This window comes from Spermophilus citellus (genome assembly GCF_964194105.1).
Source record: "Spermophilus citellus genome assembly, chromosome: 18".
Classification (NCBI taxonomy): domain Eukaryota; kingdom Metazoa; phylum Chordata; class Mammalia; order Rodentia; family Sciuridae; genus Spermophilus; species Spermophilus citellus.
The window spans coordinates 5,996,242-6,010,133 of NC_138200.1; the positions used below are offsets into that span (position 1 = coordinate 5,996,242).

The following is a 13,892-nucleotide window of genomic DNA, read 5'->3' on the forward strand; positions in this document are numbered from 1 at the left end:
CTATCCCACCCGGGGTTCCCTGGATTCAGGGCACCCTCCCCCCACCACAACCACACCTGGAAAGACTTCTTGAAACAGGGGACCCCGGCAGTCCCCATAAGAATGCAGCCACAAAAAGGGTGTTTGGGTCACAGGGAGAAGCCTGTATTCCAGGGCCCCTCCCAGGGCAGGAATCTGGGGCCCAGGTCGGGTGCCAGCCTCACCCACGGAGTAATTAGGCAGAGGGAAAAGAGGGAGTGAATCCCTGGGGGAAGGGTGGGGAAGCTTCCGGGATCTCGAGGGTTAAAAGGGAAGATCTGCCAGGGGTCCCTGGGCAGAGGATTCTGACGGCCCACACTGCAGGGCAGGGGACTCTGGTTCTTCTTCCTCCTTCCTACTGAGGACTCCCAGGTGAAGCGGATGCAGTCCACCCGCGTCGGGGCGGATGCCGAGAGGTTGGGTGGGGACCCTCAGGCCACAGGCAGGAGCCCTGTCTGAGCCTCGATCTCCCTGTTGGTGGGACGGGGAAATCCCACAGCAGTGCAATTTAGAAGAGGTCCCCATTGGCTCAGGTCTGGGATCCCCACCCCACCTGCGAAGGAGGGTGAAACCCGGCGTGCGACAAGGCTGGCCACCGCGGCCGCCCGGGCTCTCGGAGGTCTCCTCTGGGACATAGGGAGGAAGGGAGGAAGCCACTCGAGGAGGAAGCTACCAAGGGTGTCATTAGGGTAATTGCTCCCATTAGGGCAGTTCAGGCCCCAATTGCCAGCTCCCCCGCCCCCGCGGTGGTCGGCTGCAGGTTAAACCGGTCGCGGCCATCTGGGGTGGCCCAGGCAGACGGACAGAGCCGCGAGGTGGGGGTCCCTGACTGAGCATCTGTTTTAACCCGCCTCCCGTCTCCCAGCCCTGGTCCTCGCCATGAAACCCTCGCACCGCCACCTTTCCGCTGCCTCTGGCGTCTGGGCCCTGATGAAGCTGCTGCTGCCGCTATTGATGGCGCAACTCTGGGGTGAGACGGGAAACAGGGGACGGCCGGAGGGCCGGGACCAAGGGAGGAGTACGCGCTGCCACCCGCCCTCGCGCACTTCTCCCTTGGGGACCCCCGCACCCACCCCACGTTCCCGAGCACGGGTCGCAGCCGCGTCCGGGAGCCCCTTTGCTAGCTCGGCCCCTGGTGTCCCGCCCCATCAGACTGTGCTGTCCGGCCCCAGTCCTTCTGCTCCCCCTACTCGGCCTCATTCTGTCCCCGCCTCTTCTCACTCTGCCGCATTTTGCCCAAGCTTTGCCTTGCCACTTTTTACCCTCTCCTGTTTTCCAACTCCACTTGCGTATTCCCATCCCTCTTCCCCGATGGCTTTCCATCAGCCACCTGCGCAACTCCCGGCCGCGTTCTGGCTACGCCCCCTTACCGCCCTACCACCTTCTGTTTCCACCCCCTGGCCGCCCGCCGGGTTCTAGCTCCGCCCCCTTTAGAGTCCCGCCGGGTTCGAGCTCCTCCCCCTGGCCGCTCGCCGGGTTCTAGCTCCGCCCCCTATCATCAGCCGCAGTCTGTCTCCGCCCCTTTCCATGCCGCAGCCCTCCGCGGCCCCGCCTTACCACCCCTCTGTGCGCACAGCGTCAGGTGTGGGGTCCTCGCCCCTCCAGACCCCCCCATTCTGACTTGCGCTACTCGGTCCACCTCTCCTTGCACATTCGCGCCTTTCTTCGCCCACTTTCATTCGGTTCAAGCAGTCCCCCTGTTCTCCACTCCCTGCCAGGCCAATCCCCAGATTCTCCCTACGGGCTCTTATCCCCCGCCCCGTCTTCTCCGTTCTCTCTCCAGCCGCGAATGCGCTCCCAGTAAATGACACGGGCTTGGAACTTGCGGCCTTTGGCGCCCCCTGCACGCGCGGCTCGCAGCCCTGGCAGGTCTCCCTCTTCAAGGGCCTCAAATTCCACTGCGCAGGCGTCCTAGTGGACGAGAGCTGGGTGCTCACTGCAGCGCACTGCTGGAACGACAAGTAGGGGATGCTCCTCGGGGACGCCATGGAGTGGGTGGGAACCGATCCCAGGGAGGGGCGGGAAGAGCAGGAACAACTGGGTCTCTCCCAGCTCCAGATGGGGTTAATCGTGGAGGCCTTCCTGGAGATGGAGAGGCAGGGCTTGTGCGGTGGACACCAGGGGGCGGTGTGTCCTTCTCAGTGTTTCCGGGTCCATGATGCCTGCCCAGCTAGCTGATTCTCCCCTTCCACTGGGAGGAGGTAGTTGTATGCAAGAGGCCCAAGTCGGGATCTCATGTGGTCAGGAACTTAGAAGTAAAGGGTAATGTTCACCTCAGGAGTCCCCACCCAGGGAGAAGGACTGGGTGTCATTATAGAGAAAGCAGGAGGTAGACCTAACCAGGACCAGCCCCCAGCCCTCAACTCCTGCAGAACCCAGGAACCCCTGCCCCCATGTCCAGGAGTCCAGGCCACAGGCCCCACTCCCTCTCCAGCCCCTTCCTCCGTACGACCCAGGAGTCCCAGCCTCCCCTGCTCCTGTGGCCCTCTTCCCTCAGACCCCTCCTACCTCAGGACACAAGTGTGGGTCCTCACTCCCTGCCTGCACCCTCCACCCCAGGGACCCGGAGCCCGGGGCCCAAGCTCCAAGAAGGCTTTGCCTCCCTGTGACTCTTTCCTCCCCAGGTCCCTGTGGGCTCGAGTTGGGGACGACCACCTGCTTCTTCTCCAGGGGGAGCAGCTCCGCCTGGCTGGCCACCCCGTTGTCCACCCCAAGTACCTCCAGGGCTCAGGCCCCATCCTGCCAAGGCGGACAGATGAGCATGACCTCATGCTGCTGAAGCTGGGCAGGCCCGTGGTGCAGGGGCCCCGCGTCCAGGTCCTGCAGCTGCCCAACCGCTGCGCCCAGCCTGGAGACCAGTGCCAGATCGCTGGCTGGGGCACCACATCCTCCCGGAGAGGCAAGAGTGGGGGCCCTGAGGCTGGCATCTCAGGGAGGAGGTGTGGGGCCTGCATCTCAGGGCTGAGGGAGGAGGCTGGGCCTGGACCCCTGGGTCTGAGGGAGGGGGCTGGGCCTGGACCCCTGGGTCTGAGGGAGGAGGCTGGGCCTGGACCCCTGGGTCTGAGGGAGGAGGCTGGGCCTGGACCCCGGGTCTGAGGGAGGAGGCTGGGCCTAGACCTCAGGTCTGAGGGAAGAGGGCTGGGCTTGGATCCCTGGGCCTAAGAGGGGAGGCTGGGGCCTGATTCCTGGGAGGACATCTGGGGCCTGGGCTAGGCAGTCTTGCATCTAACCCCTGGGTAGCTAGGCTGGCCCTAGGAATCACCTGGCCTGTTCTCCCATCAGTGAAGTACAACAAGGGCCTGAGCTGCTCCAGGGTCACTCTCCTGACCCCTAAAGCATGTGAAGTCTTCTACCCTGGAGTGATCACCAACAACATGATTTGTGCTGGACTGGACCAGGGCCAGGACCCTTGCCAGGTAGGGAATGGCCAGGAGGAAAGAGATGCCTGTCCCTGCCCCAACCCCATTCCCTGCTCCATCCTTGACCCCAGGCCCTCCCTGTTCCTCACCCTCTCAGCCCCTAGCCCACCTTCCAGCTGTCCTCACCCCACCAATCCTCCCATCTCCCGATCCCTATCCACCCCTCACCTACCATGATCCAGAGTCCAACCTCAACCCCAGCACATCTCCTGACCCTACCCTGGACCCCAAGTCCACGTCCATCCTCACCCCAGTGCATGCCAACCTCACACCTAACTCCAACCCCACCCGACCCCATCATTATCCCACCTAACTCTAGCCTGGCCCCAGCCCCTTCCCTCCTCATCAGACCCCGAGTGGAAGCTCTCACATTGGGGTCTTCCTTCTCTCACCTGCAGAGCGACTCGGGCGGCCCCTTGGTGTGTGACCAGACCCTACAGGGCATCCTCTCCTGGGGCGTTTACCCCTGCGGCTCTGCCCAGCACCCGGCTGTTTACACCCAGATCTGCAAATATGTCCCCTGGATCAAGAAAACCATACGCTCCAAATGATCCAGCCCCCAAGACCCCTTCACCACCTGACTTCCTCCTCGGCCCTTCCTCCCCGGCTGGCCAGACCCTCCGTACCTTGCCTGCCCATCTGTTCTCTTCCCTCATTCCCCTGACACTCCTGTTCTCTGCTCACTCTGGAGCCAAAGAAGAGAAAGTTGTGGCAAAGGTTTGTTCAGGAAAAGTAAGGAACCTGAAAGTCACCAAATCTCTGAGCGAAGTTATCCGAGTCAGCTGACCTGGCTTCCTCTACCATTCACTGCTGAGTGTCCCGGGGCAAGCCATGTACCCTCTCTGAGCCTTGGTTTCCTCACCTGAAAAACAGGGACAATGAAGTGCCTACCTCTTAAATGCACCATCAGGCACAGGTGACGGAACGTGCGTAAATCTTTCTGGTCATTGTCATGTAAGCCTGATCAATGAGTGTGAGCGCTGACTAAACGGTACCTGTTGTCATGACCACATCGTGGTAACAGTGTCTCTGTCCAAGGCAGAAAAGTCCAGCATAGCCCTCACTCCAAACCCCAGCCCCACCCTGGGCTGATGGGAGGACCATTCCCTGCTCTCCATCTGGGCTTCAGGGAGCACTGCACCTGCTTCCTCCTTCCCACCCACTACTTCCCACTTCTGGGTCCACCCAACACCAGCTCCTCTGTCCCAGCAGCAGTGAGCCTGCCCTTGACTCATCTGCTTGCTCTCTGCCTTCATGGGGCCACTGAAGGGAACTCACCCTGCATCCTTCCGGGCCCCCAGGACCAGAGGGCCAAGCCTCGCTTCCTACCTCAGTGCCCAGAGCCTCTGAGGTTCAGGGAGAATCTTTGGTTTGTTATTAACTGGCTTTGAGATGTTTGTCCTGGAAGCTTGGAAGGAGGGATTGTTTCCCTCTCCCTGAAATTGTCTCTGTAAATATTTCTGTCCTGGGGGGAAGGGGGCTTACACACAGAATCCAGGCAAAATAAAACAAGCAGATGTTTGAGGGTCTCAGCTTTGCCTGGACTTTGGAGTCTGAACTTGTAAGTTATGACGCAGCTGAACATTGACACAGCAGGACTCTTCCACAGAGCATGGACTGGGTTGCCCTTTCAAACACCAATTTATTGAGCATCTATTCTATGATAGGCCCCATGCTGGGTGGTGGGGACACACTGGTGACCACAAGGTCCTTGCTCCCACAGAGCCCTCAGAAGATGGGCAGTCAAGGTCTGAGCACACAGTAGGGTATACCACTTCCTCCCTTGGCTCTTCCTTGTCCCACCCCATAGCACACCCAGGAAATGTCAGTCCTGTGTATCAGCCCGGTTGGTCATCAGGGATCACAAGTGAAGTAGGTGGAACTCGGGGCTGGACACATTTCCAGTCAATCCGTCCATGCCTTCACGCACTCCATGCTGTTTACGCAGCTGTGTCTTGTGCCAGGCCTCGGAGATGAGTCTGAATAAGCCCTGCCCTCAGGAAGCTGTGCGTCAGGTCCAGGAGGGAGGCAGGCAGGACTTACATTCTTGTCATTCAGGTCTCCATTCAAAGGTCACCTCCTCCAGGAAGCTTTCCTGGATTGTCCTGGAAAGGGGTTCCCTTTTGGTCACCAATTCCACCGCTCCCTTTATGTCTTTCACAGCACTCATCATAGCTGGGATCATTTCATTCGCCTGTTTACACACAGAGTCCGTGAGGACAAGGACTCAGGTACTGTCCACTGTGGATTCTAAGCACTTGCTCTAGTGCCTGGCACAGAAACCATCAGCATATTGTTGAATGAACAAGGAACACAAATCCATCAGTCCACGCACCACAGACACACCTCGGAGCATCTGGGGACTTTGCCTGAAGGAGTTGGGAGGCTTCTCACACCAAGGGATATTGGGAGGGTGTTAAATGATAAGTAGGAGTTCACCAGCGAAAGAAGACAATGCATATCACCATGGCACCTTGAGCTAGTTATTCGCATGCTTTCTGCACTTCAGTTCTCCGCTCTGCGGTGAGATACCTGCTTGACTAGACTCTCACCAGGATCGAATGGGCTAATACTCATGAGCCATGCCTTCTCTAGGTACAGAATGAAGATAGCTTTTCAGTATCCTGTAAAGCAGTTTAGTGGGGCTCTCATCACACAGTAGGTCCTTTGGGAGAGGGAGGAATTGGCCACAGGCATGTCATGCTCTGAGGAAGGTTGTGTGGACTCCACAGGAGACGGAGAGCCAGGCTGAGGACCCACCGTGAGTTGGCCCGCTCCTGGGTGCTCCCAGTCTCTTAGCCGTTGCCCCCCACAACCCCCTGAAAGCCTGGATATTACTGCTACTGAGCAGAGGAGAGAGGCCTGGTGACCTGCCCTAGGTCACATGCCTAGCCGGTGCCAGCAGGGGACTTGGGCACAGATGGTTCAGTTCCAGAACGCACGGCCCAGACCCTGAGACCACAGCTGGGGACATCCAGATGGAGCCACCCAGCTGATAAGCCCGAGGCCAAGGGAGAGTGGAAGGGGCTGTGAGTGCCCAGGGAAGCCAGGGGTGACTCTGCCTGAAGAAGTAAGAGAAGGCACCTTGGTGGAGGGACATTTAGGTTGGGCCTTGGAGGGTGAGTAAGAGTTCACCAGATAAAGAAGGCTGTGGGGAAAGACAGTCACTCACCAATTGACATCTCCTGAGGACTCCTGTGAGCCCAGCCCAGACGGGTGATTCTGGGGACACAGAGATGAGTCAGACCTGGGCCTGGCTCCTCAGGGGCACCCAGCTGGTGAGAAGAAATGGGGAAAGAGGCCAGGCGAGGGGGTGATGGGAAGGACAGTGGAGGCAGGGAGGAGAGAGATGGGTGGGGAGGATATGGCCAAAGCTCCTGGGACTTGGCAGAGATCAGGTGGCATTAAGAGAGCAGGCAGGGCACGTGGGTCCAGGCAGGTGGGGCACCTGGTCCCTGGGGTGATGGGGCTGTGGGGAAGGGGGCAGGCTGGGACAGGAGGGGATTAAGGGGGCAGGGAAACAGGCTCCCGACTGTGGAAGAGGCCTCTCTCTTTTGGGGAGGGGCTCAAGTCCCCAGGGCAGGGAGGGTTCTGTGCAGTGTGGGGCTCCCTGTGGCCCTGGCCTGCCTGGGGTCCTCTCACTGACGCCCCCCCTCTTGTTCTTCCTCTCTCTCCTGACACTTCGCTCTGCCTGCCTGGGTCCTTCTCCCCCAGCCTAGGCTCTGGGCAGCCACCCAGGGGTGGGTCCAGCGCCCTACTCCAGCTCCCAAAGTCCACTCACCTTCCTCCTGGGATCCTGCCCTAGGCACCCTGCCTCCTCCAGGCCTTGAGATTCTGATCCAGATCCTGCAGCCCAAGGTCATGGGGAAGAGCAGCCCCCACTCTGAAGGCCCAGAGGAGCCACCCACATCCCCTCCACACACCTGCACCCCTTCCCATTTAGTGGAGTTCTGGTCCAGCTCTCCCAATAGGGGGGTTCCCCTGAGCCCACCGCCGCTCCCAAGGTTCCCCCACCCCTAGCACAACCCCAGGGTTTCCCCCTCCCCCAGGGACGTTTCCCAATGCTGATTAATCACAGGGGCGGCCCCGGGGAGGAGGAAGGAGATGCATGGTGTACCTTAAAGAAGCTCGGGCAACGAGCGCCAGCTGAGGACCCGCAGGCCCCGAGGTCATGAAGCTGGGATTCACTTGGGCTCTGCTGTCCCTTCTAGCAGGTGAGCCCACCGCAGCCCTGCTGCCCTCTCCGACTCGGCTCCTGCCCAGGCCCTCTGAGCCGGCCTCCCAGCCCCAGCTCAGGCACCCTGCCTTCTGGGCTCGGCATCCCCTCCCAGGCCCTCCCTTCCCGCCTGCTGTCCCTGACCCCTCTTGCCCCCACCCCAGGGCAAGGCTGGGCAGACACCCGCACCATCGGGGCAGAGGAATGTCGACGCAACTCACAGCCCTGGCAGGCTGGCCTGTTCTACCTCACCCGGCTCTTCTGCGGGGCGACTCTCATCAGTGACCGCTGGCTGCTCACAGCTGCCCACTGCCGCAAGCCGTGAGTGCCCCGGACCAGCCACGCTGGCCAGCGGAATGGGGAGCCCCAGCGGGTGGCGGAGGAGGGGCCTCAGGGTGGAGCACAGAGGGACCTCCATTTCTGACCCCAGAAGTCCAACTCTTCATTCCAGAGCCCTAAAACATCCCAGGTTCTAGGAGTCTAAGATTCGAGGCTTTGGCCGGAGAAACCCAGAATCTTAGAGTCTGGAAATCTTGGAGCCTTGGAATTCTGGAATCACAGATGCAGAGACCTCGGGGATCTACGTGATCTACATGATCAGCCCTGGGAGCGGAAATGTCATGCCAGACACAGGTGTAGCTGAAGTTTTCCAGTAGACACCTTTAAGTAAAAAGAAATAGGCAAATTTGACTTTAGTAACAGATTTAATTGGACATACTCAAAATATTGATTCAAAATGTAATAACATTTTAAATACTTATGAATGACATAGCTCACTTTTTTTTTTAAGTAAAGCTTTGCAATCCAGCATGTATTTTCTACAGATAACACATCTCAATTGGGACACGCCACATTTCAAGTGCTCAGTAGCAGTGTTGGCTAGTGCAATCCTAGAATCTTAGGTTCCAAGTGTCTTAGGCTCATGGGACATTGAGACTTAAAGTCATGGAATCTTTGATTCACAGACACTGTGATTCCAGAATTCTAGAAGCCTATTTTCATAAACATGTAGAATCAATACTTCAGAATTTGATCATGCCAGAGTCTTAAAAGACAGGAGCTTCACTCAGAGAGCTTTGAATCTTAAATTCATTGACTCCTAGACACTTAACTTCTAAAATCAGGGATTTATGGATCTAGAATGATGATGTTCTAGGGTTTTGTTTTGTCTTTGGAAGTCTTGGGGATTGAACCCGGGACCTCACACATGCCAGGCAAGTGCTCTACCACTGGGCTACAACCCCAGCCCAATCCGGTACTTTTTAACTCACAGAAATATAGGATGTTAGAATCTTGGATCCATAAAATTCTAAAATTGAGCCTCTGAGACTCCTACAACAATAGACAGTGGGTGTTGGGATCTTCAAATTCCAGAATCTTAGATTCTGGGCACTTTAGTAGAATCCTAGGGTTTATGGGATGCAGTCATCTTCTATATGCTATCTCTGAGCAGAGGCCAGCCTGTCTATTCTAATATCCTCTCCAGGAGAGAAGCAAAAATGCTGGTTCAGGATGCCAGATGGGAATTTCCCATCATGCATTGCTCCACAACGGGGTCTCTCTCAGTTGGTGTCTCTCCCTCTCTCTCTCTCTCTCTCTCTTTCTCCTGAGTATTGAAACCAGGGCCTTATGCATGTGAGGCAAGCACTCTACTAATTGAGCTATATCGCCAGCCCAATGGGGTCTCTTTTAACCCAAGCCTGTACCTCGGAATGAGAGAACAATGTTTAGATTCAGCCCCAAAGACAAAAATGGAGAGAGGCAGATAGAAGGGATTCAAAGGCAAAGATGGGGGTGTAGGGGATAACTTCCCCAACACAGAGTCAAGACCACGAGGGTGGAGAGGGGGACAGAGACAGAAATACCAGCTCATACTCCCTAAATCCCAAATTCTCAGTCATGAGTCTAGGGCCTAAGTCAGGGGTCAGAGATGGGGGATGAACATGTAGACCCCTAAAGGGCCCCCATCTGTTCAGAGCATGGACCTAGACTAGAACAGGTGGGCTGGGACTACAGCAAGAGGACTTAAGGTTAGGTCTCAAGAAGCCCTCCCTAGAGCTGGGGATATAGCTCAGTTGGTAGAGTGCTTGTCTCACATGCACAAAGTCCTAGGTTCAATCCCCAGCACCACAAAAATAAAAAATAAAAAAAGAAGAACTGCCCTGCAGGGTAAGGGTAAAGAATATGACAGAAAAAGCCCAAGGCCATGGGATGACCCCCAATTTGGGGACTTTCCATATTTCCTCTCTCTCCATACACACATATCTCAAAACATACCTCGAGCCACTCCCACACAAGTGAACAGCCCTGTGGGCACAGGAGGTGGGGTTGTTATTGTATGGTTCTAATTGTGTGGTCTACAAGGTTCCAGGGGACCCAGGTCACCACTGGAACTCTAGGTGGGGCAGGAAGGACAGTGGCTCACTCAGCATGGTAGGCTATGAAGGGGAACCGTTGGGGGAGGGCTACACAGGCAGAGGGAGACAGAAAGTCAGAGCTGGAAGCAGAAACCCAGAAAGGGTGCCTGGCTTGTGGAGGGTCACACAGCACCCTGATGGAGAGAAAAGGAGAACTGAGGCTGATTGACTCCCCCCACCACCACTTCCCTCTAACCTGACTTCTGAAGTCTGTCCCAGCAGGTACCTGTGGGTGCGCCTTGGGGAGCACCACCTCTGGCAGTGGGAGGGTCCAGAGCAGCTGTTCCGGGTCACAGACTTCTTCCCCCACCCCGGGTTCAATGAGGACCTCAGTGCCAATGACCACAACGATGACATCATGCTAATCCGTCTGCCCAGGCGGGCACGCCTGAGTCCTGCTGTGCAGCCCCTCAGCCTCAGCCAGACCTACCTTGCCCCAGGCACTCAGTGCTTCATCTCAGGCTGGGGGGCAGTGTCTAGCCCCAAGGGTATGGCCTTCCTTGCCTGTGACACAGCCCCTGGGTCTCAGGCCCAGGGCTGGGCTCCCTGCCCCCGTCTCTGCCTTTTCTCCTCTGTTCTCTCCCCCCGTTCACCTACCTATTCATCAAATCTAAAATGCTATAAAGTTTAAAAAGCATAATTATTTTAAGAACTGCTAAGAATGGAAAAAAGTACAGTTGATTGTTTGACCTCACGGACTGGAGAACACATCCCGGTTCCACAGACATTTCAATGTGAACATCTGTGCATCTTAGAATCGCAATCAAACCTCCATCTCACTCACACTGGCAACCCATTAGCCACATTTGGCTTTTCATGTTAGCGTTAGTTTCCCAAGTGTCTTTAAAACAAATCAGTCTGAATTTGTTGCTGCCAACATCTAAAACAGGGACACTTTAGAAAGCCAGATTTCTGGATTTGCTTGAAATTTTTAAGGAACTGATAACAGTTGCCCACATCCCGAGAACAGCACCCTGGGCAGAGTGAGTAGAGGCTGCCCTCTTCAGACAAGATATGGGTTCGCTGCACTCCACCCCTCTGGCTGCCCGCCAGCTGCACAGTCCCCACCGGGACTCGTATTTACCCAGCAAGTCCCCTGAGCACCTGATTTGTAGCTATGTGTCACATACATTCTACATGCATATCTGTATCCCTGTCTGTCTCTCTTGGACGGGCTGTAGCTTACCTCGAGCTTTATGCAGTATCTCTATGTGTGTCTCTGTCTCTGTCAGTGACGGTCTGTCCCCTCCCTATTGCCCTGCTCCCCTCCCATGTCTCTGGGTCTCTTCTCTTTCGTAATGGTCTCCTCTGAGAATCTCCCTTTAAAGAGCCTCTACCTCCCTCCAAGGTCTATTTCCCTCCAAGTGAGTGATACACAGCTCTCATCTCTTGCTCTCTGCAGCTTCCTCTTTCTTTCTCTTGCTCTTGGTCTCTCTCTCCTCCATCCCTCTGTTTCTCTTACATCTATGACTGTCTATGTCACCATCTCTTGTCTCCATCCTTGAGTCTTATGATGTGGTTCTGTGGGTTCTCCAGTGGAAAGGCTTCAGAGAAGACTCAGGAAGGGGGAATTGCTGGGCTGGCAGCTCATTTTCTGTGGCTCTCTTTCCTAAACAGTGCGGTATCCACTCACGCTGCAGTGTGCCAACATCAGCATCCTGGACGCCAAACTCTGTCACTGGGCTTATCCAGGCCACATCTCAGACAGCATGATATGTGCAGGCCTGTGGGAGGGGGGCCGAGGCTCCTGCCAGGTAAGACCCTGCTGTGGGGAGGAGGCCATAGGCCTGATCTTGGGGGAGGAGACAACTGGAACCCCAGACCCCCACCCCAGCTCCCAGGAGACTGGGAAGTGGGGAGGGGGCACTGAGTCCTGGGGAAGGAGAGGGCTAGGAGCTCAGAATGCCAAGTCGTGGGGAGAGACGGGTCTCTGAGCTTTTCCTCTTGTGTCTGAGAGAGCAAAGACTGGAGACCTGGACAGTTGAGGACTCTGGGGGACTTCCCAGAAAGAGGAAGTGGCCAATGCAATTGTCATGAGTAGACTGGCGTTAACAGTTTCTCCGCTCTTCTCTCGTGCACAGGGTGACTCTGGGGGACCCCTGGTTTGCAATGGGACCCTTGCAGGCGTGGTGTCTGGAGGCGCTGAGCCCTGCTCCAGACCCCGGCGTCCCACTGTCTTTACTAGCGTACGCCACTACGTGGACTGGATTCGAAAAACCATAGAGGAAAACTGAACCCTCAAGCTAAGGACGACTGTGCGAGGACGCGGGATCAAGAGTTACTGCAGGGATCCAGCCTCGACCGTCACGGTTCACACTAAGCCCTGACACTGAGGCTGCGCACTCCCTCAGGCTCCGCCCCCGCGCTTAAACCGCGGTGTAGCCACACCCCCTCGGAAAGGCGCAGGGACACCGGTCCGCATCTCTTGGCCAAGTCTCTATGACGTCACCAAGAACGGACACCATCCCCTGGAACTGCCCCACCGTGTGGCTCCGCCCTAAGGAACATCTTCAACCAAGTAGCCCCTCCCCTCCGAACTTTTCCCGTTGGGACTTGACCTTTGGGCCCCGCCTCCGCCGCCAGCGATCAGCCCCCATGACGTCAGTGGCTCTGTAGCCCCGCCCACGTGAAATTCAGTCCTGCTGGGCTCCGCCCCTCGCGGCCCTGCCCTGGGCGTGTCCTGGGTTTGAATCCTGGCGCGGACCCGACTGGGAGAAGTTGGGGGTCTCGGTCCTTTCAGAGTCGAGGGATGATTGTACAATAAAGCGGGGAGCCGCGCCTTCCATCTGCCTGTGCTGTGGAATGAGGGGGGCACTGATGGGAGGCGAAGGCAGATGAGGGCTCCGCCGCCGAGTTGCACATACCCCTAGTAAGTCCTGCCTGACGTCGGTCTCCATCGTCTCCATTGCGCAGGGCTGAGTTCTGTTTGGGCTGGTCCCGCCACCCCCAGGGGAAGGGGAAACCAGGTCACGGTGCTTCCCAAACCTGCCTTCCCAGATCCCGCACCTCTCGGGGCCGCGGGCGGGCCGGGTCCGCCCTCCGCACTCCGAATCCAGAAGACCCGCCTTTCTTCCGGGTTATCGAAGCAGCCCCCTCCTCCCACAAGAATCGGGTTCCAAGCCCCTCCCTCCCCAAAGAGGAGAATTCAGCCCCAGCACTTCCTCTGACCCAGGAACGTAGACCCCAGCCCTCCTCCCTCGGACCCGGGGGTCCCCGCCCCAGCATTGAGCACCCCTCTCCATTTCCTCAGTTCAAGATTCCAGCCCCGTCCCCAAGACTTCGGTTCAGCCCCCACCCGCCCCTCTTCACACACACCCTGGGTTCCCAGATGTGTCCCCAGCTCAGGTGCGGGAGGAGGCGGGGCAGGGGGCGGGGATTCCCAGTTAAAAGGCTGAAGAATCGTGTACCAGGCAGACAGAACTGAAGTACCGGGGCCTCTTCCTCTGAGCCCGAAATCAGTAGGTGACCCCGCCCCCTGGATTCTGGAAGGTGAGGTGCAGAGGTATTCAGACACTGGCCTCAGGCCCAGGGACCCCTCCCCGCCAGGCCTCAGGACCCCAGCCTCAGACCCTTCTCCCTCCAGACCCAGCAATCCGACCCCAACTCCCACTTCCCCGGACTCAGAGTCCCACTCCCAGGTCCTTCTCTCCTCAGACCCAGAAGTCCAGGAACAGAATTCCCTCCTCCCTCGGAATGCAGGAATCTAGTTCCCCAGCCTCACCCGGCCCGCCCCCATACTTAGCTTTGGAAATTTGGGCTCCTGTCCCCTTCTTCCTCAGTCTCAAGAATCTGGATCCCCAGCTCCTTCCTGGTACAGGACTC

The 13,892-nt window shown here is 57.4% G+C and overlaps 2 protein-coding genes across 4 annotated transcripts; both read left to right on the forward strand.

The window, feature by feature from the left end:
* Positions 1–339: 339 nt before the first annotated feature.
* KLK10 (kallikrein related peptidase 10) lies at positions 340–4,700 on the forward strand. 3 transcript variants are annotated; one of them, XM_081275814.1, is made up of 6 exons: positions 340–390; positions 884–988; positions 1,802–1,979; positions 2,643–2,917; positions 3,301–3,434; positions 3,836–4,700. In XM_081275814.1, exons 2-6 carry the CDS (start codon positions 898–900, stop codon positions 3,986–3,988), a joined length of 831 nt encoding a protein of 276 aa, XP_081131940.1. In that variant the 5' UTR covers positions 340–390; positions 884–897; the 3' UTR covers positions 3,989–4,700. The 3 variants fall into 3 exon arrangements, with proteins under 3 accessions (XP_081131940.1, XP_081131938.1, XP_081131939.1); XM_081275812.1 differs by lacking the exon at positions 340–390 and adding an exon at positions 401–551; XM_081275813.1 differs by lacking the exon at positions 340–390 and adding an exon at positions 559–707.
* Positions 4,701–7,605: 2,905 nt separating this feature from the next.
* Positions 7,606–12,304, forward strand: KLK9 (kallikrein related peptidase 9; the record flags this gene model as incomplete). Its single annotated transcript, XM_081275851.1, has 5 exons — positions 7,606–7,651; positions 7,818–7,974; positions 10,293–10,558; positions 11,688–11,824; positions 12,152–12,304. The coding sequence occupies exons 1-5, from the start codon at positions 7,609–7,611 to the stop codon at positions 12,302–12,304; spliced, it is 756 nt and encodes a 251-aa protein (XP_081131977.1). The 5' UTR covers positions 7,606–7,608.
* Between the last annotated feature and the right edge of the window lie 1,588 nt (positions 12,305–13,892).

Excerpts from the sequence above, each read along its gene's own strand:
- KLK10 (XM_081275812.1), top strand. The coding sequence starts at position 425 with ATGCCGAGAGGTTGGGTGGGGACCCTCAGGCCACAGGCAGGAGCCCTG. Across the intron at positions 1,980-2,642 it reads GCGCACTGCTGGAACGACAA|GTCCCTGTGGGCTCGAGTTG; the intron begins GTAGGGGATGCT and ends TTTCCTCCCCAG. Across the intron at positions 3,435-3,835 it reads AGGGCCAGGACCCTTGCCAG|AGCGACTCGGGCGGCCCCTT; the intron begins GTAGGGAATGGC and ends TCTCACCTGCAG.